The sequence below is a fragment of the Panulirus ornatus genome, chromosome 13, assembly GCF_036320965.1.
Source record: "Panulirus ornatus isolate Po-2019 chromosome 13, ASM3632096v1, whole genome shotgun sequence".
Lineage (NCBI taxonomy): Eukaryota > Metazoa > Arthropoda > Malacostraca > Decapoda > Palinuridae > Panulirus > Panulirus ornatus.
In genome coordinates this window covers 45,962,415-45,989,734 of record NC_092236.1, presented here as the reverse complement: position 1 = coordinate 45,989,734, position 27,320 = coordinate 45,962,415, and the positions used below count along the sequence as shown (strand labels likewise).

Genomic DNA, 27,320 nt, shown 5'->3' with positions numbered 1-27,320 from the left:
CCGTAGGATATAACCCCTTGTTGTATCTGTAGATCATTCTTCATTGCTCTCTACTGCTAACTTGATATCAATTCTTATATCTTCATGTTTGTTAAGACGATCTCATAATTTTTTCTCTCAACGTACAAATGATTACACCTCAGATGTGTATGTTATTTACAAACACCTGAAAACGACTAGGTTGTGAGGTTGTTATTCTTGCTCAATACTCACGTGCTAACAAGGTCTGGTATGTAATCAACCCTGGAGATGTGCCATGTCTGTCACAAAGTAGTGCAGTTCATATCACCGTAACAAGAATGAGTGTAGGATATGCGTTACTTAGATGGTTACAGCTGCTGGATGTAGTGATGTTAACTCTGATGTTAATGTGACGTCGTCTGGTGGCGTTGGCGGCACTGTGGCGTCACACAGGCCTGACGTCATCAACCCATCCGTGAACTGGACTCCGATTCGCCCGCCCAGCAGGAGTTCCGGCGTCCCTCGACCTTCGCGACCTGGATCCTTTTGGAGTTCGAGGAGCCCCAGCCTGGTGGGGAACTACCTGCCCCCGAGTGTAGGGCAGAGCTCGTACACTGGATATGTTTACCTGAGTGGCAGGACACCTGGATATGGGTAGGAATGTCAGGATCGCACGCCCTCCATTACAACAGTCCAGACGCCAGACTCATCTCTCTGGAAGGTGGCTCCCGGGTCCTCCCACCAGCCAAGAGCAAAGTTGTCACAGTGGTGCGCGTGATCTAGTATTGACTGATAACCACGAGGAAAAGAAAACACAATAAGTTCCCAAATGCACTTTCGCGTAATGATTACATCGTCAGGAAAGATAAAAGAATGAAAGATAAGACGTACAACAGTAAGATGATATACAAGGAAGAGATGTAGCTAAGACGCCATTGACGATGTGATCATTGCACAAAAGTGCACTTGGGAACTTATCGTGTTTTCTTTTCCCCGTGGTTATCAGTGAATACTAGATCATGCGCACCACTGTGACCTCTTGCAATATATATATATATATATATATATATATATATATATATATATATATATATATATATATATATATATATATATATAAATATATATATATATATATATATATATATATCACATACAAACCTTCAACAGCCAGGATCGAATCCGGGACCCCTGTGCAACAGGCGGGAGCGCTACCACCTGTTGCACAGGGGTCCCGGGTTCGATCTTGGCTGTTGGAGGTTTGTATGTTCTATGAAGGTGCGCGTTCATATGCACTTTGTTCGTATATACGAATATGTATATATATAACTTATATGCCGAACTGTACAGTCAGTCAGCGATGTATTCATTTATATTCATTATAAGTACCCTGACCTACGTGCCAGATGAGACAGTCTAGCGTCTGTGTCCAGACCATAACCCTAGATGTACCCCACTAGTACCCTACCCCAGGGGCGGTGCGAGAGCATGACTCGCTCCTCACTCCTGGGGCTAACCTGCCTCCTGGAGACTCCTCGTCGATCAGTGAACTCACTGTACTGATCTCCTCGCTTTTGAGATTGGAAGGGCTTTTAGTATCCTGTCGGAGACTCTTTCTACTAACTGAAAAAAAAGGGAAATGGAAATTATTAGAAAAGAAAAACTATCTGAGAGTTTTTGGAATGGTTGGAACATGTGCCTCGTAACTAAGGAGTAGGTCGTCGCTGCCAAGAAAGCTATATGGAATTAAACAGACGCCACAGCGGCCACCCTCTAACATACTGGTATAATTTTGAGTCTGGTATTGAAGAGTGGAACCATACATTTTCGTCCTGGCTCTAACGAGCAAGCAAATGGTTACAAAATAGCTGTTTGGTGAAGCTGCATGTAGAACGTAGCGAATGGATGAAACATAAGATTGATGGTCATATAAATAAAGGGTTCAGTACATGTGATGAAGGGGTCATTACAATGATGGAACCCTTGCAGATGTATACCTTTGATATTTCAACCATGAGATCCTCTACTACATACATCTTAGATATGACTGACTCATCATCCTAGAAAGATGAAACTGTAAACTGTAAACGATTCCTCATCTGGAAGCTGGAAGTTTAAAGGTACAGATTCTTCGAGACAAATTATGAGATGATCATGTATTATGACCCACTGCCTCAGCGTTGACGCAACGTGGGTGTGATTGATAACCTCAAAAGACTTAAAAGTCTTGAAAGCGTCTACCAGTAAACATGTTTGGCGTCAGGGAGTCGAATCGATTACATATTCCAACGTACATACTTCGATTTGTGGCGTAAAGGAAGCCATTCAGTATTTTGACACATCTAAGAAGGACATCATTCCTAATTCCTCCTTCTCAATCTAGTATGAATAGAGACTAGGATTCCATCTCAAGTCTGTCACGCCATTTTCCAGTGCTAGGGAAGCAAATAGCCTTCGTCTCATTCTCCTCTTTATGACAGCTTCGAGAACTATACACTGAAGTTCTTGAAATGGCCCTCAACCCCCATTCCTCCCAGTGATAAACTTTCTAAGACCAGGAGAACCCTGTAGAGACAGCTGATATGCTGTCGTAAAGGAGCAAAATATCCTACGTCTCCTGAAGAAAATCCCTTTTATAATCTTCAGTAACCCTTCCATAAACCTGTAAGCACTCGTCAGAAGGAACTTTTAAATACCTGTAAAAGACCACTTATTAAGGATGATCTTAAATGATATAAACGTTAACAGTAGATGTAGAGGAAGAACGGTAAGGTACTTAGTGATATATAGCTTAATAAATAGTGTCGTAGTTAAACTGTCATCTTTAAACCTAAATACAGACCATAGGTTACTTTAAAGAATAAAAATATGAATAATGATATATTGAAAATGTTAATTTATTGACATTTCTTTAAAATGCATGATCTACTTCTTATAGCTAGTTCGAGTAATATGATAATGCACATTAGATTAGAAGGATCAGACGAGAATCACACACACACACACACACACACACACACACACACACACACACACACACACACACACACACATCTATTAACCTATGTATCAAATAATCTGTTTATATGTGCATTTGGTTACAATCACAGATTTTAGTATTCAAACCAGTGTGCCATCACTGATCGTTCAACACATAAACCAAACGGCTTCGTCTTAGCCAAGGTAGAAGTTATATAAATGGCTTAAGAATATCTTAAGTTATTGTCTATCTTAGATTTTGGGTAACTACAAGGTTCATAGAATCAAGATATATTCCCACGAATATTAAAATCAAATCTACGGATTGCATCTGAAGGTTGATCAGTTTCTTCTTTAATTTTTCAAATTTCCAAGCCATGCTTTCGGATCAATTCAGTTCGAACCATCATACTAGGGACGTACCATTTCGCCCTCGGTACAGTGCAATGAGCCATGCATCATTTAATACGGAATATGGACAGTAAAAATTTCATTTTTTTTTCTCTTCCAGACGGTGATCAGAATTTTGGTCACACTTTTGTTTACATTTATTTTCTTACAATACTCTGACGAGAGCATAAGCTTCCCCAACATGCCTTTGCCGTCACAGAATCCTCGGTCACCCCACCTGTACTCCTGCCTAACTCTCCATCGCTTGACTTTAACAGGGATGAAATCCGCGCCAGGGATCCGTTAGGCATCACGATCGAATGCCTGCAGGAGTGTGACCGGCAGCTCGGGCAGTGCCTGTCCCTAACTTTGGAGACGTCGCCCTCTAGGGCACAGCGCTGCTACGCCGTAGACCGTGCCGCAGGGAACGATTATGGGGCGCTCTTGCCTGCCCCTGAGGTCTCCTACTTTGAGAAAGTCTGTATCCCTGGTGAGTTACTGACGTCTAGCTCTTTTCTTACCTCACTACTGTCTGGTTATCCTCACTGAAAGCCTCTGGGGAATCCTGTGCTGAAGCCCTTGATGGGGTGTGGCATCAGAGTCTGCTCTTCAAGCTCTCCTCTTCTGGCTTTACCCCTTCACCTTCTTAGCTCCCTTCTTCTCTGGTCTGTCTGTCTTCGTGAGGATTAATAGACAAATGTCTCCCTTTTTCCTCATCAACAGCGGAGTTCCTCAGGGTTATCTCTTGTCTCTGATGCTATTCACTCATTCCATCAAGGTCGCATGTTCTTCACAAGATAACATGAACCACGAAACTGGGTATGTATCAACCTGTGAGAAGTTTTATGGAAAAATGTCGACTGTTTGCTCAGTATTATTGTTCCTTTTTGTAAGTCTTATCTTCTTTTCTCTCCCATTTTTTTCACACTTCTTCGCACAATTCTCCATGATCACTTTCTCTCCCCCAGAGAGGGGCTGCGGGAAGGCGTGGACATTCGTGCGGGTACATGGGTACGACCTTGAGGTCAACGGTCGAATCATCAACAACGTCCTGACTCGCCAGGAATGCCAGGCTGAGTGCCTTCGAGCCACGAACATCCCCTGCAGGTAAGATTTCGCATCAGTGAGGCACTCGCTCCCACTGTGGGTGTGACGCGAACCGAAAAAACAAATGCGGAACTGCCTCAGATCTAGTAAGGTAGCGTTACTGAGGCCTGTGTCACTCTCTGCAATGAAAATGCAAGGCAGCAATTCCTGTAGTGAGCCTCAAGTCCCCAAATCTTGCTAAGATTATCTGTTACTCTGAAACTAGCGATGGCCAGTGTACGTATCCCCATTTTCTATGTATTACTCGGTATAAGGTTCGGTACGTAAGCATGAATTCTTACGGTATGTATTTATCCACTCTTCGTACTCTCACTTACTTTATGATAGCCTGCCTTTATGTAAGATCCATGTTCACTTGTATATTATGTGCAGATCAGAATGAGCCACTATAGAAAGTTAACTAAAAACCAGCTGACTTTTGTTCATATATGGCTTAGTTTGAAAAACCAGGATATGTTTATGGTGTAAGATACAGCAGTAGCTTTGTTCGTAGGCGTATGCACGTAGCTATGATACAATGTACAAGATAAAGCTGGACATATACTCTACATGCAGGTCAGCTGTGTATAACACAAGAGAAGGAACATGCAAGCTCATGGCCGAGACCAGACGCACAGATCCGGACAAGTTTGCCTTCAAGTCTCGTAACTACGAGTTCATGGAGAACCAGTGCGCTCCAGGTAAGTGTGTGTGTGTGTGTGTGTGTGTGTGTGTGTGCCGCTTAGACTTGTACGGTTGTGCCATATCTTCACTTTTTGTGCTTACACGTACATACACATATCCCAGCCATTACTACTCTTATGAATCAATTCTTTTCGGAAGACAATGTTTACATGTATGAATGTACAGAATATCAGGTCATGCCTGAATTTGGAAACATATCCAGTATTCATCTTATCCACAAGATCAGGAAGTCTTCATTCTATCTCTCACAGGAAGTCCTCACTCTATCTCTTACAGGAAGTCCTCACTCTATCTCTCACAGGAAGTCCTCACTCTGTCTCTCACAGGAAGTCCTCACTAACTCTCACAGGAAGTCCTCACTCTATCTCTCACAGGAAGTCGTCACTATCTCTTACAGGAAGTCCTCACTCTATCTCTCACAGGAAGTCCTCACTCTATCTTTCACAGGAAGTCCTCACTCTATCGCTTACAGGAAGCCCTTACTTTATCACTCACAGAAAGTCCTCTTTTTAACATTGTAAGGACGTTCTCCAAGAAAGTCATACGTCATACTCTGAACATGAACCAGAATATCCTATCACGATTTCAGTATGATCAAGGCAGCAAGCACTGATCAACCCACAAACACCGACCGTTTCTCACTCCTTTGTCCTCCCCAGACCCACCTAACTGTGACTACGCCAACTACGAGGGTCGGTTCCTGCCGTATTTCGACCGGTTCTTCACGAACGTCTTCGACCAGACCGAGTGTAGACAATACTGCGACAACGAGAGGGACTTCACCTGTCGCAGCTATAACTTCCAGGTTGGTGCTCCGTAATTTCCAGGTATGTGCTCCGAAGCGTTCCCCTGATACAGCAGACTTTAAGGTGTCATGTTTGTTGCAATACACCGTCAGGGATTATCCCGAACACAAGGTGTTGGAATAAAAGCGAAATTTAGAATATCTTCTTTCATCTTTCCTGCGAGATATATGAATATTTCCTCTCCACTATGCATATGGATACAGGAGTATACGTATGTATACAGGTGACAAGATTATTTGTTATTCGTACGTTCTCCTAAGTACGAGGTGAAACTTAGCTTATCAGAGGTTTTGTGATATCTTTCAATACTGTCGACAGTAAAGTCTGTAGAGGGAAAGTTTTCTGGTATACTTATAGAATTAGAAGAAAAAGTACAACATATATGTTGCTTGACCTAATGGCTAATAATAGATAAACTATAATCGTAATATGTTCAAGTATGGCAAGTTTGCATCAAAATATAAATAAGAGAAGAACTATCCTAGCAATGGACAGTTGATTGGCCTGAATAGATGCAATTGCTGTTCAATGATTACGAAAATACAAATAAGAATTCCTATTATTTTGGTTATTCGAGGTATAGTCGAAAGTTTTATATCTAGATTGTTGTTGTCAGAGAAAAAAGAAATCTGCTATCAGCATTACACTCTAGAGAAGGAACCACGAATGAAAAATTACATATCTAACGTCTTTAAGATCACACATATCTTTCTCTCTTTATCTGGAGAAAATTATAGGCTATTGGTTATTTGATATTTACTTTATTTACCATGTTATAGTCATTGCTTGTTACAAATGCTTCAGCACACAATTTCTACTAAGGAATAAGTAATGTATTAGAGTCTGCGTATCTTATATCACAACTTTACCCATGTATACTGGATCCAAGAGGAAGGTAATGAGTGATCAAACTACCTGCTGGTTAAGTTGGTTAAGCTGCTTCCAACAATGTTATATGGTTGCGAGGCGTGGGCTATAGAGTTGTGGGGAGGAGGGTGGATGTGCTGGAAATGAGATGTTTGAGGACAATATGTGGTGTGAGGTGGTTTGACCAAGGAAGTAATGATAGGGTAAGAGAGATGTGTGGTAATAAAAAGAGTGTGGCTGAGAGAGCAGAAGAGGGCGTTTTGAAATGGTTTGGTCACATGGAGAGAATGAGTGAGGAAAGATTGACCAAGAGGATATATGTGTCAGAGGTGGAGGGAACGAGGAGATGCGGAAGACCAAAGTGGAGGCGGAAAGATGGAGTGAAAAAGATTTTGAGTGATCGGGGCCTGAACATGCAGGAGGGTGAAAGGCGTGCAAGGAATAGAGTGAATTGGAACGATGTGGTATACCGGGGTCGACGTGCTGTCAATGGATTGAACCAGGGCGTGTGAAGCGTCTGGATGTAGAAAAGGGGCTGTGGTTTCAGTGCATTGTACATGACAGCTAGAGACTGAGCGCGAACGAATGTGGCCTTTGTTGTCTCTTCCTAGCGCTACCTCGCACACCTTTGGGGGGAGGGGGTTGTTATTTCATGTGTGGCGGGGTTGCGATGGGAATGAATGAAGTCAGACAGTATGAATTATGCACATGTGTATATATGCATATGTCTGTGTGTGTGTATATATATGTCTACGTTAAGATGTATAGGTATGTATATTTGCGTGTGTGGACGTGTATGTATATACATGTGTATGTGGGTGGGTTGGCCCATTCTTTCGTCTGTTTCCTTGCGCTACCTCGCTAACGCGGGAGACAGCGACAAAGTAACAGATATATATATATATATATATATATATATATATATATATATATATATATATATATGATAGAGTTGTTAGAAGCAGTGAAAAGTTTTTATCGAGGATGTAAGGCATGTGTACGTGTAGGAAGAGAGGAAAGTGATTGGTTCTCAGTGAATGTAGGTTTGAGGCAGGGGTGTGTGATGTCTCCATGGTTGTTTAATTTGTTTATGGATGGGGTTGTTAGGGAGGTGAATGGAAGAGTTTTGGAAAGAGGGGCAAGTATGAAGTCTGTTGGGGTTGAGAGAGCATGGGAAGTGAGTCAGTTGTTGTTCGCTGATGATACATCGCTGGTGGCTGATTCATGTGAGAAACAGCAGAAGCTGGTGACTGAGTTTGGTAAAGTGTGTGAAAGAAGAGACTTAAGAGTAAATGTGAATAAGAGCAAGGTTATTAAGTACAGTAGGGTTGAGGGTCAAGTCAATTGGGAGGTAAGTTTGAATGGAGAAAAACTGGAGGAAGTAAAGTGTTTTAGATATCTGGGAGTGGATCTGGCAGCGGATGGAACCATGGAAGCGGAAGTGAATCATAGGGTGGGGGAGGGGGCGGAAATCCTGGGAGCCTTGAAGAATGTGTGGAAGTCGAGAACATTATCTTCGAAAGCAAAAACGGCTATGTTTGAAGGAATAGTGGTTCCAACAATATTGTATGGTTGCGAGGCGTGGGCTATGGATAGAGTTGTGCGCAGGAAGGTGGATGTGCTGGAAATGAGATGGTTGAGGACAATATGTGGTGTGAGGTGGTTTGATCGAGTAAGTAATGTAAGGGTAAGAGAGATGTGTGGAAATAAAAAGAGCGTGGTTGAGAGAGCAGAAGAGGGTGTTTTGAAATGGTTTGGGCACATGGAGAGAATGAGTGAGGAAAGATTGACCAAGAGGCGGGCAATCAGGGCATGTGAAGCGTCGGGGGAAAACCCAAAGGGAAAGGGTTTTGTGGGGCCTGGAAGTTTGGGAAAAGGGGGCTGGGTTTTCGGATTAATTTCATGAAAAGCTAGAGACGAAATGTGAACGAATGGGGGATTTGTTGTCCCTTTTTCCCAGTGCTACCTCGCACCAAACCCTTTTGGGGGGGGGGGGATTTTATTCCCTGTTAGGCAGGGGCAAGGGAATAATTTAAAAGGGAGGGCAGTGTTAATTGTGTGCATGTGTTTAAAAGTATGGGGCTGGTGTGTTAAAGTTTCTGTAAAATTGAGTGTATGGGTATGTATATTTGCGTGGTGGACTGTATGTATATACATTATTATATATATATATATATATATATATATATATATATATATATATAATATAGAGTTGTTAGAAGCAGTGAAAAGTTTTTATCGAGGATGTAAGGCATGTGTACGTGTAGGAAGAGAGGAAAGTGATTGGTTCTCAGTGAATGTAGGTTTGAGGCAGGGGTGTGTGATGTCTCCATGGTTGTTTAATTTGTTTATGGATGGGGTTGTTAGGGAGGTGAATGGAAGAGTTTTGGAAAGAGGGGCAAGTATGAAGTCTGTTGGGGTTGAGAGAGCATGGGAAGTGAGTCAGTTGTTGTTCGCTGATGATACATCGCTGGTGCTGATCATGTGAGAAAACAGCAGAAGCTGGTGACTGAGTTTGGTAAGTGTGTGAAAGAGAGACTTAAGAGTAAATGTGAATAAGAGCAAGGTTATTAAGTACAGTAGGGTTAGGGTCAAGTCAATTGGGAGGTAAGTTTGAATGGAGAAAAAACTGGAGGAAGTAAAGTGTTTTAGATATCTGGGAGTGGATCTGGCAGCGGATGGAACCATGGAAGCGGAAGTGATCATAGGGTGGGGAGGGGGCGAAATCCTGGGAGCCTTGAAGAATGTGTGGAAGTCGAGAACATTATCTTCGAAAGCAAAAACGGCTATGTTTGAAGGAATAGAACAGAGTGAATTGGATCGATGTGGTGTACCGGGGTCGACGTGCTGTCAATGGATTGAATCAGGGCATGTGAAGCGTCTGGGGTAAACCATGGAAAGTTCTGTGGGGCCTGGATGTGGAAAGGGAGCTGTGGTTTCGGGCATTATTGCATGACAGCTAGAGACTGAGTGTGAACGAATGGGGCATTTGTTGTCTTTTCCTAGTGCTACCTCGCACACCTTTGGGGGGAGGGGGATGGTATTCCATGTGTGGCGAGGTGGCGATGGGAATAAATAAAGGCAGACAGTGTGAATTGTGTGCATGTGTATATATGTATGTGTCTGTGTGTGTATATGTACGTGTACATTGAGATGTATGGGTATGTATATTTGCGTGTGTGGACGTGTATGTATATACATGTGTATGGGGGTGAGTTGGGCCATTTCTTTCGTCTATTTCGTTGCTCTACCTCACAAACGCGGGAGACAGCGACAAAGCAAAATGAAATAGATAAATAATATATATATGTATATATATATATATATATGTATATATATATATATATATATATATATATATATATATATATATATATATATATATATAATTATTTTATTTTTTATTATACTTTGTCGCTGTCTCCCGCGTTCGTGAGGTAGCGCAAGGAAACAGACGAATAAAATGGCCCAGCCCCCCCCATACACATGTATTTACATACGCCCACACACGCAAATATACATACCTACACAGCTTTCCATGGTTTACCCCAGACGCTTCACATGCCTTGATTCAATCCACTGACAGCACGTCAACCCCGGTATACCACATCGCTCCAATTCACTCTATTCCTTGCCCTCCTTTCACCCTCCTGCATGTTCAGGCCCCGATCACACAAGATCTTTTTCACTCCATCTTTCCACCTCCAATTTGGTCTCCCTCTTCTCCTCGTTCCCTCCACCTCCGACACATATATCCTCTTGGTCAATCTTTCCTCACTCATCCTCTCCATATGCCCAAACCACTTCAAAACACCCTCTTCTGCTCTCTCAACCACGCTCTTTTTATTTCCACACATCTCTCTTACCCTTACGTTGCTCACTCGATCAAACCACCTCACACCACACATTGTCCTCAAACGTCTCATTTCCAGCACATCCATCCTCCTGCGCACAACTCTATCCATAGCCCACGCCTCGCAACCATACAACATTGTTGGAACCACTATTCCTTCAAACATACCCATTTTTGCTTTCCGAGATAATGTTCTCGACTTCCACACATTCTTCAAGGCCCCCAGGATTTTCGCCCCCTCCCCCACCCTATGATCCACCTCCGCTTCCATGGTTCCATCCGCTGCCAGATCCACTCCCAGATATCTAAAACACTTCACTTCCTCCAGTTTTTCTCCATTCAAACTCACCTCCCAATTGACTTGACCCTCAACCCTACTGTACCTAATAACCTTGCTCTTATTCACATTTACTCTTAACTTTCTTCTTCCACACACTTTTCTAAACTCAGTCACCAGCTTCTGCAGTTTCTCACATGAATCAGCCACCAGCGCTGTATCATCAGCGAACAACAACTGACTCACTTCCCAAGCTCTCTCATCCCAACAGACTTCATACTTGCCCCTCTTTCCAAAACTCTTGCATTTACCTCCCTAACAACCCCATCCATAAACAAATTAAACAACCATGGAGACATCACACACCCCTGCCGCAAACCTACATTCACTGAGAACCAATCACTTTCCTCTCTTCCTACACGTACACATGCCTTACATCCTCGATAAAAACTTTTCACTGCTTCTAACAACTTTCCTTGGGGTGAGAGAGTATCATTAAATTTTAGGGAGAATAAAAAGATATTCTGGAAGGAGGTAAATAAAGTGCGTAAGACAAGGGAGCAAATGGGAACTTCAGTGAAGGGCGCAAATGGGGAGGTGATAACAAGTAGTGGTGATGTGAGAAGGAGATGGAGTGAGTATTTTGAAGGTTTGTTGAATGTGTTTGATGATAGAGTGGCAGATATAGGGTGTTTTGGTCGAGGTGGTGTGCAAAGTGAGAGGGTTAGGGAAAATGATTTGGTAAACAGAAAAGAGGTAGTGAAAGCTTTGCGGAAGATGAAAGCCGGCAAGGCAGCAGGTTTGGATGGTATTGCAGTGGAATTTATTAAAAAAGGGGGTGACTGTATTGTTGACTGGTTGGTAAGGTTATTTAATGTATGTATGACTCATGGTGAGGTGCCTGAGGATTGGCGGAATGCGTGCATAGTGCCATTGTACAAAGGCAAAGGGGATAAGAGTGAGTGCTCAAATTACAGAGGTATAAGTTTGTTGAGTATTCCTGGTAAATTATATGGGAGGGTATTGATTGAGAGGGTGAAGGCATGTACAGAGCATCAGATTGGGGAAGAGCAGTGTGGTTTCAGAAGTGGTAGAGGATGTGTGGATCAGGTGTTTGCTTTGAAGAATGTATGTAAGAAATACTTAGAAAAGCAAATGGATTTGTATGTAGCATTTATGGATCTGGAGAAGGCATATGATAGAGTTGATAGAGATGCTCTGTGGAAGGTATTAAGAATATATTAAGAATATATATATATATATATATATATATATATATATATATATATATATATATATATATATATATGGTGTGGGAGGAAAGTTGTTAGAAGCAGTGAAAAGTTTTTATCGAGGATGTAAGGCATGTGTACGTGTAGGAAGAGAGGAAAGTGATTGGTTCTCAGTGAATGTAGGTTTGCGGCAGGGGTGTGTGATGTCTCCATGGTTGTTTAATTTGTTTATGGATGGGGTTGTTAGGGAGGTAAATGCAAGAGTTTTGGAAAGAGGGGCAAGTATGAAGTCTGTTGGGGATGAGAGAGCTTGGGAAGTGAGTCAGTTGTTGTTCGCTGATGATACAGCGCTGGTGGCTGATTCATGTGAGAAACTGCAGAAGCTGGTGACTGAGTTTGGTAAAGTGTGTGGAAGAAGAAAGTTAAGAGTAAATGTGAATAAGAGCAAGGTTATTAGGTACAGTAGGGTTGAGGGTCAAGTCAATTGGGAGGTGAGTTTGAATGGAGAAAAACTGGAGGAAGTGAAGTGTTTTAGATATCTGGGAGTGGATCTGGCAGCGGATGGAACCATGGAAGCGGAAGTGGATCATAGGGTGGGGGAGGGGGCGAAAATTCTGGGGGCCTTGAAGAATGTGTGGAAGTCGAGAACATTATCTCGGAAAGCAAAAATGGGTATGTTTGAAGGAATAGTGGTTCCAACAATGTTGTATGGTTGCGAGGCGTGGGCTATGGATAGAGTTGTGCGCAGGAGGATGGATGTGCTGGAAATGAGATGTTTGAGGACAATGTGTGGTGTGAGGTGGTTTGATCGAGTGAGTAACGTAAGGGTAAGAGAGATATGTGGAAATAAAAAGAGCGTGGTTGAGAGAGCAGAAGAGGGTGTTTTGAAGTGGTTTGGGCACATGGAGAGAATGAGTGAGGAAAGATTGACCAAGAGGATATATGTGTCGGAGGTGGAGGGAACGAGGAGAAGAGGGAGACCAAATTGGAGGTGGAAAGATGGAGTGTAAAAGATTTTGTGTGATCGGGGCCTGAATATGCAGGAGGGTGAAAGGAGGGCAAGGAATAGAGTGAATTGGATCGATGTGGTATACCGGGGTTGACGTGCTGTCAGTGGATTGAATCAAGGCATGTGAAGCGTCTGGGGTAAACCATGGAGAGCTGTGTAGGTATGTATATTTGCGTGTGTGGACGTATGTATATACATGTGTATGGGGGTGGGTTGGGCCATTTCTTTCGTCTGTTTCCTTGCGCTACCTCGCAAACGCGGGAGACAGCGACAAAGCAAAGAAAAAAAAAATATATGTGTATATTTACCTATTATACTAATTCATTTATCCACTTTAGCTTGACTCTTACTATGATTCCTGTTATTGTTTACCACGTGACTTACATTCATATTCAAGATCTAACATTCTTCCCCTATGTATGGCCACACAGTCTTTCCGACGCGAGTGTTCACTCAGCTCTGACGACACCTTCACCGTCGGGAGCCAGAACGCCCTGAAGGCCGAGAGGGACTACTACTACTCGGAGAAGGGCGCCTGCAAGACTGGTACGTGCGTGGGGGCGGAGGGAGAACTCCAGGGGAAATGTCAGGAGAGGGAGAAACGGAGAATCACGTATTAGTCATAAAATGAGGGTTGGAATGGGTATTGATGAGTGGATGGACGTGTTAGAAGATGGGTAGTGGGTGTAAAGAGGGGGGGGGAGGGTGTAGGTGGGTGCAGGGAGTGGTGAACAGGATGTTGGTGTGTGTATGGAAAGGTGGCACAGGGTGTTTGTAGGCTCAGCGAGGTGTTGGAAGGGTGTTGGCAGATGTAGGATGGTGCTGGAAGGATAATCTCTTCTACCAGCAGCTAAATCCATCATGCCCTCATTTATTTGTCATGACCTCGCTGCCTTTCCCTTCTAGTATTCCTCTTCCGCATCCCCAGGCAATATTTCCCCTCCTCCCTTAATATCATCCTCGTTTTCCTAAGTTTATCCGGCACAGTGAAAGAAAGAAAATGGATCATCCACAATAGAGATTTACAGATCCGCTTTCCTATCTCCTTCCACAGTTCGGGTAGACTGCACGCAGACGTACATGCTGGTGACCTTCACGTTTGGCACACCCTTCGAGGGGCGCGTGTACGCCACGGGCAACCCTCAGGTGTGCCACGAGATGGGCAACAGGCAGACCCAGGTGGTCCTTCGAGTACTGCTTGGCTCCAAGTGCGGCACCCGCGAGGAGGTGGGTAATGTATGTGTGTGTGCGTAGGTGTGAGTTTGTACATGCACCAATGTATTGTACTGAGAGGGAATTTTAAGCCCAATGCACCCTATCTCTTTAACTTTGTCTTTTGTGACATCTTAATACATCTGTATATTGACGGCATTCACATCATCTTTCGGTTATTCCACTTCACATCTTTCCTAACGAGTTTCTTGTATGATTTTGTGTTATGGCCTCTGGTTGTTCTATCCTTACATCTTTCAGGTGTTGATGCTGTTGAAATTCATCAAGCAAACTTCCAAACTTAAATTGTGTGATCAATACATCTCTTTTATTACCCTTCCCTCTGTATTTGGGTATAAAGGTAGCCATGTTCCTGCTACTGCATTGTATCTTTCCTATATTCTTCCATAATAGTGATTTCCGTAGATATTCTTTAGTTCTTTGTAGTTTCCACTATCATATTTCTTCTTTGAGTTTAGTTTCAACTCTGCTTGTCTTTTGTCCTCATATGCAACAGACTCAAACTCAAGCATTACATGATCACTTTCACCAATTGGTGTATCGTTGCTGATATTATCAATTATCATTTTACGATGTGCAAGGATTAGTTCAATCAGCGATAGCGTGTATCAGTCCCTCTGATTCAAGTATGATCATTGACATACTGAGATATAAGACTCACTCTGAAAACTTGTATCTCCACGACTCTCTGTCTCTATGAGAATGAATTTTCCCCATCACTCTCAAACTCAGTGGTCGCCCCTTTATGCTTTGCTTGAACATATCGATTCCCTTAAAGTTTCTCCTGTCTGTAGAGACATACATTTAACACATCCATTGCTTTAAGTGGCATTCTGTTGCCACTGCCCTCCATTAGCTACCAATTTCCCTTTCTTCGGGAGATGTTCATCATCCACCCTCAAAGATCACCGACTTGCATCTGCTCGCCTCACTCTGCGACCTTTTCCAGGTGAGGAGTCGACCAATTATCGGTCATCTCCTGCAGTCGAGTTACGTCCAACTTCTTGGCTTCTCTCTTATCTGCAGTGAATAATTTGTTTTCTGTTAAGCCCTCCGTCCAATGCTCCACACACACATCTCTAACTATCTTGTCTCGTGAGGAGTGAACTGCCCTCCCAGTGGTTTCACACTGTTTGTTACTCGTCTCTCTGGCTGGAAGTCCGGAGAATTCTCTTCCACTTTCTCACTCCTTCTTCTGTGGCTCTCCTTTTTAACTGTGAGTCAGTCTCTTAGTTCCTGTACCATATCAACCTTCATCATTCATTATTCCTCGTATTCCAGGGGTATATATATGCGCATGTGTGTACATATACTTGTGTTTATTTGAGTGTGCATGTGTATACGAAAGCGCATGTTAAGGTATGTATGCTGCATCGTGTGAGTATGCAATATATATATATATATATATATATATATATATATATATATATATATATATATATATGTATGTATATCCATAAACAAATCAAACAACCATGGAGACATCACACACCCCTGCCGCAAACCTACATTCACTGAGAACCAATCACTTTCCTCTCTTCCTACACGTACACATGCCTTACATCCTCGATAAAAACTTTTCACTGCTTCTAACAACTTGCCTCCCACACCATATATTCTTAATACCTTCCACAGAGCATCTCTATCAACTCTATCATATGCCTTCTCCAGATCCATAAATGCTACATACAAATCCATTTGCTTTTCTAAGTATTTCTCACATACATTCTTCAAAGCAAACACCTGATCCACACATCCTCTACCACTTCTGAAACCACACTGCTCTTCCCCAATTTGATGCTCTGTACATGCCTTCACCCTCTCAATCAATACCCTCCCATATAATCTACCAGGAATACTCAACAAACTTATACCTCTGAAATTTGAGCACTCACTCTTATCCCCTTTGCCTTTGTACAATGGCACTATGCACGCATTCCGCCAATCCTCAGGCACCTCACCATGAGTCATACATACATTAAATAACCTTACCAACCAGTCAATAATACAGTCACCCCCTTTTTTAATAAATTCTACTGCAATACCATCCAAACCTGCTGCCTTGCCGGCTTTCATCTTCCGCAAAGCTTTTACTAACTCTTCTCTGTTTACCAAATCATTTTCCCTAACCCTCTCACTTTGCACACCACCTCGACCAAAACACCCTATATCTGCCACTCTATCATCAAACACATTCAACAAACCTTCAAAATACTCACTCCATCTCTTTCTCACATCACCACTACTTGTTATCACCTCCCCATTTGCGCCCTTCACTGAAGTTCCCATTTGCTCCCTTGTCTTACGCACTTTATTTACCTCCTTCCAGAACATCTTTTTATTCTCCCTAAAATTTAATGATACTCTCTCACCCCAACTCTCATTTGCCCTCTTTTTCACCTCTTGCACCTTTCTCTTGACCTCCTGCCTCTTTCTTTTATACATCTCCCACTCAATTGCATTTTTTCCCTGCAAAAATCGTCCAAATGCCTCTCTCTTCTCTTTCACTAATAATCTTACTTCTTCATCCCACCACTCACTACCCTTTCTAATCAACCCACCTCCCACTCTTCTCACGCCACAAGCATCTTTTGCGCAATCCATCACTGTTGTTAGGGAGGTGAATGCAAGAGTTTTGGAAAGAGGGGCAAGTATGAAGTCTGTTGGGGATGAGAGAGCTTGGGAAGTGAGTCAGTTGTTGTTCGCTGATGATACAGCGCTGGTGGCTGATTCATGTGAGAAACTGCAGAAGCTGGTAAGTGAGTTTGGTAAAGTGTGTGTGAAAGAAGAAAGTTAAGAGTAAATGTGAATAAGAGCAAGGTTATTAGGTACAGTAGGGTTGAGGGTCAAAGTCAATTGGGAGGTAAGTTTGAATGGAGAAAAACTGGAGGAAGTAAAGTGTTTTAGATATCTGGGAGTGGATCTGGCAGCGGATGGAACCATGGAAGCGGAAGTGGATCATAGGGTGGGGGAGGGGGCGAAAATCCTGGGAGCCATGAAGAATGTGAGGAAGTCGAGAACATTATCTCGGAAAGCAAAAATGGGTATGTTTGAAGGAATAGTGGTTCCAACTATTTTGTATGGTTGCGAGGCGTGGGCTATGGATAGAGTTGTGCGCAGGAGGATGGATGTGCTGGAAATGAGATGTTTGAGGACAATGTGTGGTGTGAGGTGGTTTGATCGAGTAAGTAACGTAAGGGTAAGAGAGATGTGTGGAAATAAAAAGAGCGTGGTTGAGAGAGCAGAAGAGGGTGTTTTGAAATGGTTTGGGCACATGGAGAGAATGAGTGAGAAAAGATTGACCAAGAGGATATATGTGTCGGAGGTGGAGGGAACGAGGAGAAGAGGGAGACCAAATTGGAGGTGGAAAGATGGAGTGAAAAAGATTTTGTGTGATCGGGGCCTGAACATGCAGAAGGGTGAAAGGAGGGCAAGGAATAGAGTGAATTGGATCGATGTGGTATACCGGGGTTGACGTGCTGTCAGTGGATTGAATCAGGGCATGTGAAGCATCTGGGGTAAACCATGGAAAGCTGTGTAGGTACGTATATTTGCGTGTGTGGACGTGTATGTATATACATGTGTATGGGGGTGGGTTGGGCCATTTCTTTCGTCTGTTTCCTTGCGCTACCTCGCAAACGCGGGATACAGCGACAAAGCAAAAAAAAAAAAAAAATATATGTATATATAAATGCGTGTACACACCCTGTACGTACAACCCCTTGAACAGATAGTAACCTAAGCTCAAGTAACGCTATTACTCTGCAGTCGGAGGGGAAGTATGTGAACACAGTGGTGGTGCAGCAGCACCCGCTGATCATGCAGGAGTCAGACAGGACCGTCCGGGTGGAGTGCTCCTTCGAGGCGGGAGACCAGACGGTGAGCTTCGCCCCAGAAGCCGACTCAGGCCGGACTGGAGGAGGCATCGACATCAAGTGAGTTCGGTGTCACTTTCCGTGTACCTCTTTATCTTACACTCTTATAATAATCTGTCTCATGAAACTAGTGGAGTTAGGGTGTCTTCTCCAATGAGTTCGGTGAGCAATCACCAAAGAACATCACCAGTACAAAACTTCTTATCTATAAAATCTTCAATTAGATTCTGCTTGGACGTTGACAGTATATGTTTTCCTGGGACAAGGATCTACTTTATATATATTCTTGCAATAAGTTCATATCAATACGCGTGATCTAATACATTTCCTAACGGTTATCAGCAAATATAAACATTCTTGTACAAGGATAATTCCAGTGACTTAGGAATAAACTCTGCATGAAGCAATACATAGCAGTGTGTCTGGATGCATGTATACATAGCAGTGTGTCTGGATGCATGTATACATATCTGCAGACAATACTTGCAGCACGTACACACAACTCATCTAACTTGGTATCGTGTGTCTTGAAATACTCACGATATCAACAAAGTTCCTTCACTCATGTGAGCAAATGTCTTTTCCAATAGTTAACTTGCATCAGAGTGCTTTGCTAGGGATGAGATCCTTGTGAGTTCTGCTGGCGTGGATGATCACTACAGGAATTAGCCTAAGCTTCTTCCAGCTCTGATGATAGTACACCTCCCTGGCCCGTCTGTGGGTGCGTCCGGCCTCAGGACACCAAGATGACCCCTTCCTTATGACCAGATGGACACAGACATACAGACACACACACACACACACACACACACACACACATACACACATACCATTGTGACGATAATTCCCTTGTTTTCCTTTCCTTGCTTGCTGCTCAGCGCCGAACACGAAGTTGTTACCAATTTCATCACGGGGTTCGAAAAGAGATTCTCCAATATCACGAGGTAGGAAGACTTGGCCACCGATGTCGCGCATGTCACCCTTGGAGGGTCTTATTACCTACGCTTTCCTCACGAGGGATTTACGGTTCTTGAACACCTGTTTGCTTCTACGGTGGGAAGCTAAGGTTGTCTCATGACCTCCCTTCATCTTGATGAACCATTTTGGTTTCGTTATTTATTTCTGTCATCCATTTCTTACGTTTTTATATTTCTTATGTTATTGTATGATACATTCTTAATGCAAGAACTGTAGCTTGTGTTTCTTTTTAGCACGCACTGGGCATGGAATGCACTGCCCTTATGATTATATATATATATATATATATATATATATATATATATATATATATATATATATATATATATATATATATATATATATATATATATATATATATATATATATATATATATATGTATATATATATACATATGCATATATTCCTAAAGGTCTATGGGGAAAATGAAACACGAAAAGTTCCCAAGTGCACTTTCGTGTATTAATCTCATCATCAAGGGAACCACAAGAGAGAAATATAACAGTCAGTTGATATACAACGAAGAGACGTAGCTAGGACGCCACGTGGCAAACATGTTTACCAAATGGCGTCCTAGCTACGTCTCTTCGTTGTATATCAACTGACTGTTATATTTCTCTCTTGTGTCTCCCCTGATGATGTGATTATTACAAGAAAGTGCACTTGGGAACTTATCATGTTTCATTTTCCCCGTGGACTCTTAGGAATATACTTGATTAGACGCAAAATTGTGATCCTTTCCAATATATGTATATATATATATATATATATATATATATATATATATATATATATATATATATATATATATAAAATGATGATAATTTCGGCTTATTTGCATGTCCTGTTCGATACATTACTGATTAATATCATCCACCAATTTGATGTTTATATCACGTTCACACAGACTTTTCAAAACACACACACACACACACACACACACACACACACACACACACACACACAAACACACACACACACACACACACACACACACATACACACATACACCACGAATGAATAGAAACTACCGCATATCCATAAATACAGTTTGATAAAATAGAATAGAAATTTTCGTCTTAAAAGTAACCAAAATTAGCGTGCAGAACTATGATAGCTTCACACATTGCCACTTTACTAGACTGGATGTAATATTACATACTTTCTGTAGAAAATATCTGATGTTAAGCTATACCCATGTTCGAAAGGCCATAGAAAAAGTTACTTTCTATCCTTTTTCGTCGTAATTATATTCTCAAAGATTACCTCAAACGGTACTGTTCACTCAACGTTAAGTAACACTCACCATCATGTGTATCCTTCCTGCATCACCTGGTATAACTACAAAAATTATCATCTCTACGTATTCACAACTAACACCTCTCTATGTCTCTACAACCTCCACCACTACTATCATCGGCACTTCTCACCTTCAGCTAAGGCCCCATCACGTCTCCGTCAAAGAGTCATCCATTTCATCTCAAATAAATGATTCCCCCTTCCTGTTTCTGACATCACCACCACCCCTTCACTAACTCCCATCATCCCGTTAACAACTCCCCGTACACTCACCATCAACAACACTCACCCACAGATAATACCTCCAAACGTTCTCTTTAGCATCATCATCCGCAGCTCATAGTTGCATATGTCTCGTCCATAAATTACCACCATGCCAACCACACGCAGCTACAGCCTTCGCATATCTCTCTCCTAGTTACCACCAGTACCAAGCATCATGTCTCCCTCACAGTAATCAAGACCTCACATCTTTACTCACACTCTAGCCAATACTTTTATATGTTTCCCCTTACTTCTTCACCACCTCCCACATCCCTGCCAGCAACTCTACATATCTTCCCCAATTCTACATATCTTCCCCATCTCCTAGTACCTCCACCACCGCCACCACACTCCAGCCAACACCACTACATATCTCTTTCCTCCATCATTACTACCAATATCCATACCCTTTTCCAACATGTCTCTCACTCCTCATGCAATACGACCACAGACCCAGCAGACACCTCAATACGTCTCCCTCACCAAAACATTCCTCCAACTAACTCCTCTCTGTTTCTCCCTCACAACGATTACAGCGCCCAGTTCCGGCCTGGTGAAAACGACGTCATCAGTAACACTGCGCCGACGCCCACCGTGCGCATGCGCATCTACAAGGCCAGCGGACAGGAGGCCAACAACGTGGACCTGGGCGAGCTGCTCACCCTCAAGATAGAGATGGAACAGTCGTCCGCCTTCGCCATCTTCGCCAGGAACCTCGAGGCGAGGACCGACAACGGCGATCTTATGACTCTCATTGATAACATTGGGTGAGAGGCAGTGGGGAGAATGAGAGGGAGTGGGGAGAATGAGATGCAATGGGGAGAAAAGAAGAGATAGGGAGGGGGAGAGGGGAGCACAGGGGGGAGAGAGGGATGAAAAGAAGCAAAGGAGGGAAGGAGGGAGCTAGGCAAGGTGGTGAGTTTTGTTTATCCAAAACTTGAGCTGAAGAGGAAAAGAAACACCAATGAGAAGAGACGAGTGGAATGGAGTAGATGAGTTAGAAGGGAAAACTAGGGAAGACAGACAATAATGAAGGGCAGAGGACACAGCTGAGGCAAGTTGGGTAAACATCAGGTGTCTGCTTAATGATGGTCTAGATAGCAGCAGAAGGTGGGGAGGATACAGCTGTAGTAGCAGAAAGACAGACAGGAAATAGATCAACACCGATACTGTATCACTGACCTAAACCCCAGGAGGAAAAGGTAACAAAATGTTCATCTTTAGGTATATCAACAGCATGGAAGCCATTCGCAGTTTAATGTGTCAACACAAATGTATACTGACTGGTTTTGCTTAATTTCTTTGGTTTATGAACGTGAACATGATCACTATAACCTTCTGTGAGTTTGTTGTTTATCAGTATTGTTATATCCATTACCAGAAATATTGTGTCTCTGTTGATTATGAATATCTTGCTATACAATGTGAGACTGTGAATATCTTGCTATACAATGTGAGAGTCGTACACCCGTTGTTAATTGGCACCACCAGCAACACCACCGCCATCTTCGAACGTTCAACACCACAGTAGTCAACATTGTCACCACCACCACCATCAGAACCACTACCACCACCACCACCACCACCAGTACCACTACCACCACTACCACTACCTTCTGATGTCTACTACCATCATAATGACAACCATTACCCCTGCCATCGGAAGTCTACTACCAGTACCATCACCATTGTCACCTTCTGAGGCCTACTATCATTACCACCATTAGCCTCCACCATCTGATGATACTACAACAACCACTATTACCACCACCACCACTACCACCACCGCTACCACTACCTTCCAACATCTAATCACCAAAACAACCACCATAACCACTCCCATCTGATGTATACGAACACCATAGCCACTACTACTATCGAAGGCCCTGTATTACCATAACAACGCTCATATTCTCACCACCACCTACGTTAGTACCTTTTGATGTCCACTAGAACAACTATTATTACCACCACTACTACCAAATGACACCTATCGCCACAGCCACCAACACTATCTCTGACAGCCACTATTGCCATTTCCAGTATCATCACCACTGCTTCCACAGGCACATCCTGTAACTATATACATATCTGTAGCTACACTCAGTACACAACCGTGAATCAACCACACACCATTCATGCCTCTGTCGCTTCATCCAATGCACATAACTTTGCCCCTACTCTCAGTACATATATTTACCGATACTTCTACTGCACAGCATCTCTAATGCTACACACCACATCACAGCACAGAAGCGTCAAAAGGGGACGGAATGCTGAAGTAAAAGGCCTGTGCCAGGGTCAGTCCCGGCGAATCTATAACAATAATTCATCACACAGTCCTACTGTCATAGCCACAGTGCAACCGTGCCAGGGGCACCCAGTACACACCATTCCCCTGCCGCAGGTGTCCACGGTACCCGAACATCTTCCCGGAGCTGCAGCTGGAGGAAGGCACGAAGAGCCTGTATGGGGACTTCAAGGCTTTCCGGTTCCCCTCCACCGCTCGGGTCAACTTCGTCGCCACTGTCAGGTTCTGCCAGGATCGCTGCGACCCAGTAAGAACTTTAAGCTTTCATTTTCCAGTAGTGATATTGTCTCTTAATCATATACCAATAGCTCCGGTCACGGACGAAAGTCGTTACTGAGGCCAAACCTCATATGAAACATAATGAAAAGGGTAGTGAGATAGAAGATTACCTCCTTTAAGTCCTCTACCTTTTACGGGGCAAAAGGAATATTCAGAGGGTGAATAACAGCAAAGACAACAAGTGCAAAGATAAAGTGTGCAGATTTTACCCCCAGCCACCAAAACCCATCCCCATAATTCCCCGTCACACATTACGACCATAGTTATATAATCAGACTCTCGTCACTTAAGGTAAAATGTTTTGCTATACATCTACCACTATGGCTCTTTACTCGACTGCTCTAGACCACGGAGAAGGTCTGGAAGGTCTGGCGTTGAAGATATGTAGGATTCTCTTGCGATCAAGGAGGAATCTAAGGTGTTCACAGTCTTGTATGTACATACTGACGTGTGACACGACTCTTCCAGGTTTCCTGTGGTGGCGGGGTCGTCTCGTACGGTCGTCGTCGTCGTCGTCGTAGTGTGGGAAACACAACGCTGAGTCTCGAGGACGATGACATCTTCGACGAGGATGAGTTCGAGGTTACCGAGGCTGTCCACCTGGAGATGTCTGAAGATGGCACCACTGAGAACACCTTCACCTTCAACCTCGGCCCCACCAACGCCACGTTGGTCAACACTCCAGGTGACACCACCAGGTGAGCTATGACTGGGTGACACTCTGAAGTCCTCTATGGGGAAAGTAATGTTTCTAGAAGGTGGATGACACTCCTAGGGCAGCTGGAGGTAGATGACACTCCTAGGTCAGCTGGAGGTGGATGACACTCCTAGGTCAGCTGGAGGTGGGTGACACTCCTAGGGCAGCTGGAGGTGGGTGACACTCCTAGGGCAGCTGGAGGTGGATGACACTCCTAGGTCAGCTGGAGGTGGGTGACACTCCTAGGTCAGCTGCAGGTGGATGACACACCTAGGGCAGCTGGAGGTGGGTGGCACTCCTAGGTCAGCTGCAGGTGGATGACACTCCTAGGTCAGCTGGAGGTGGGTGACACTCCTAGGTCAGCTGGAGGTGGATGACACTCCTAGGTCAGCTGGAGGTGGGTGACACTCCTAGGTCAGCTGGAGGTGGGTGACACTCCTAGGTCAGCTGGAGGTGGATGACACTCCTAGGTCAGCTGGAGGTGGGTGACATACCTAGGTCAGCTGGAGGCGGATGAAACTCCTCAGTCCACTAGGAGACTGGTGGCACACATAGAGGATGGATGGCACTGCTAGGTAAGCTGGGGTTGGATGACGCTCCTGGGTCTACCAGGAGCTGGATGACACTCCAGTGTCAGCAAGGTGGTGAGTAACACTCCAAGCTGAGGTGGGGAAGATAATCCCAAAGTTAATCAACTCAGCAAGATTATAATGATAGATATTCTGAAGACTTCGTTATGCAAAATGATACAAAATGTTGAACTGTTTACTTCTTTCTGTCCCGAGACACTTTTCCCACCTGACGTTGATCTAAGAACCATAAGAACTTCTGTGGGTGTAAGTATTCCATACATTTTATGGATTATATGAGATATACTTTGGCTTGTAGCGACGATTCATTTGACACTAGTTGACTTTGGTTTTCAGGAAACTCAACTATTGACCGATTCACACTATGAAATGTATCCTCTATGTCTTATTGACCAATTATCTCTCAGGATTCATCACCGTTAAAGACATTTAAGACTACATCTTGCCATCTTGGGAGTAAACATGACCTTTCCCCACGCAGGACCACGAAGCGTTCCGTCTCCAGCACCACCTCCCGCTCCACCAGGTCCACGGCCTTCACCACCACCACCACCACTACCGGTGTCTCCACCACAGAAGTTTCTACCACCACCTCTACCATGGCCACCCTGAATGCCTCTCCTCAAGCCCAGCAGGAGGATGTGGAGGAGGAGGACCCGGCGGAGATGCCAGAAGACATACCTCTGTCCCTCTCAGTAGGTTTCACACACACACACACACACACACACATTGCTCAGGACAGCCAACTTTACCTTCTCGTCGACAGTTATTAAAAAGATAGTCATTTTGACGTATGCACAGAATGCATACTTTCATCATCTTGACGTATGCATAATATGCATACTTTCATCATTTTGACGTATGCAGAGAATGCATACTTTCATCATTTTGACGTATGCAGAGAAGGTATACTTTCATCATTTTGATGTATGCACAGAGTGCATACTCTCATCATTTTGACGTATGCACAGAATGCATACTTTCACTATACATTTGATCACAAAATAATGTTTGCAAGATAACTGTTTTGACAACATAGTGAACATAAAGTGAGAAGTAAAACTTTACGTGGTTGACTTCAGCCATACGTAAATTATCGTATATAATAAGTTTTGTACCAGTCAGGGCAGGACTTTGTGACATCATCTGTTATCTTTAGGTCAGATAGAATCCTCGTCTGACATAAGTAATCTAATATTTTATGAGAATCTTATCATTAATCCATTTCCCATAGCTGACTGTCGGAGGCAAGAGCAAGGTATTCATACAATCATAAATGAAGTATATATATATATATATATATATATATATATATATATATATATATATATATATATATATATATATATATATATATATATATGAGAGAGAGCACAGTTCTAGATGTGACAGAACACTGCACATTGATTTTCACAGCACTGAAATTAATGGTAGATGACTGAATATCCTGATATATACACACGATATTCCCAGCACTGTTTCTGATGCTACTGCCACCACTTCTACTTATGTCACTATCACGACTTTTATCACGACCTTTACCAGTTTCACTGCTGTTGTTAGAGCTGATACAATTACTAATATTACAAGAACGTAGATTGAGTGTTATTCGTGAAGTTATATGCTACTTACTATTAATGGTATTATTACTAAATATACGATACCACCACCACTGGTGTAGTATCAGTACTATGTGCAATGAAACTATTATTATGTCTACTAACACTGCAACTACTGGTACACCGTGTCCACAATTAATGCTACTATTATTAGTACTACTATCACATTTACTAGTACTACTACTACTACTACTACTACTACTACTACTACTACTACTACTACTACTACTACTACTACTACTACTCCTACTACTACCACTACTACTACTACTACTACTACTACGAGTACTGCTGCTGTTGCTGCTGCTGTTAATTCAACAACAGCAATTGCTACAACAACAACTACTACTACTACTACAACCGTTACTACAACTCCTTGTGTTTCTCCTTAACGTCTCTCTCTCTCCCACCTCCAATAAATCCACAACACTTTCCCTCGCGCACACCTGACCCCATCCCCTCCCCACAGCTGGTGGTAGGCGAGGACATCATCCCTGAAGATCGCCAGAGACACCGCTACAGAGACGGTGAGTGTTTCCTCTGCATCATACCAGTTCTTGCCAGGTCTCATCTTTCTTGATCTTACAAGTTCTTACTAAGTCTCGTCTCATTGAATCAGACCAGTTCTTATCATGTCTCATCTCTCTGAATCATGCCAGTTCTTGTCACGTCTCGTCTCATTTGATCATGCCAGTTCTTATCACGTCTCGTCTCATTCGATCATGCCAGTTCTTATCACGTCTCGTCTCATTAAATCCTGTCAGTTCTTATCACGTCTCATCTCTCTGAATCATATCATTTCTCGCTAAGTCTCATCTCTTTGAATCACACCAGTTCTTGCCAGGTCCTGGAACCTAAGTATCCATGTTAAATCCTACTGAGAAAGTGTGTATCCGAGGCTCGATTAAAGGGAAAACTTCGTATGCGAAATGAAAATCGATTTAACATAATTTATGAGAATTTTACTCACAGTCCCTCATTACGCGAATGGCTCGTAGAGAGGATGACG

At 43.1% G+C, this 27,320-nt stretch overlaps 1 protein-coding gene across 10 annotated transcripts in view; it reads left to right on the top strand.

Moving 5' to 3' along the window:
- The window catches only part of LOC139752836 (uncharacterized), a 141,542-nt gene that overhangs the window by 107,093 nt on the left and 7,129 nt on the right, over positions 1-27,320 (top strand). For 8 of the 10 annotated variants that reach the window (XM_071668780.1, XM_071668784.1, XM_071668783.1 and 5 more), the window contains 14 exons: positions 3,609-3,820; positions 4,299-4,437; positions 4,993-5,117; positions 5,781-5,926; positions 13,597-13,711; positions 14,220-14,392; positions 18,167-18,333; positions 19,152-19,217; positions 21,352-21,582; positions 23,223-23,373; positions 23,874-24,103; positions 25,174-25,387; positions 25,927-25,950; positions 26,781-26,838. In XM_071668780.1, coding sequence (XP_071524881.1) covers positions 3,609-3,820; positions 4,299-4,437; positions 4,993-5,117; positions 5,781-5,926; positions 13,597-13,711; positions 14,220-14,392; positions 18,167-18,333; positions 19,152-19,217; positions 21,352-21,582; positions 23,223-23,373; positions 23,874-24,103; positions 25,174-25,387; positions 25,927-25,950; positions 26,781-26,838 — 2,051 coding nt within the window. The remainder of the gene's footprint in view (positions 1-3,608; positions 3,821-4,298; positions 4,438-4,992; positions 5,118-5,780; positions 5,927-13,596; positions 13,712-14,219; positions 14,393-18,166; positions 18,334-19,151; positions 19,218-21,351; positions 21,583-23,222; positions 23,374-23,873; positions 24,104-25,173; positions 25,388-25,926; positions 25,951-26,780; positions 26,839-27,320) is intronic. The other 2 variants (XM_071668785.1, XM_071668781.1) reach the window with 2 other exon arrangements.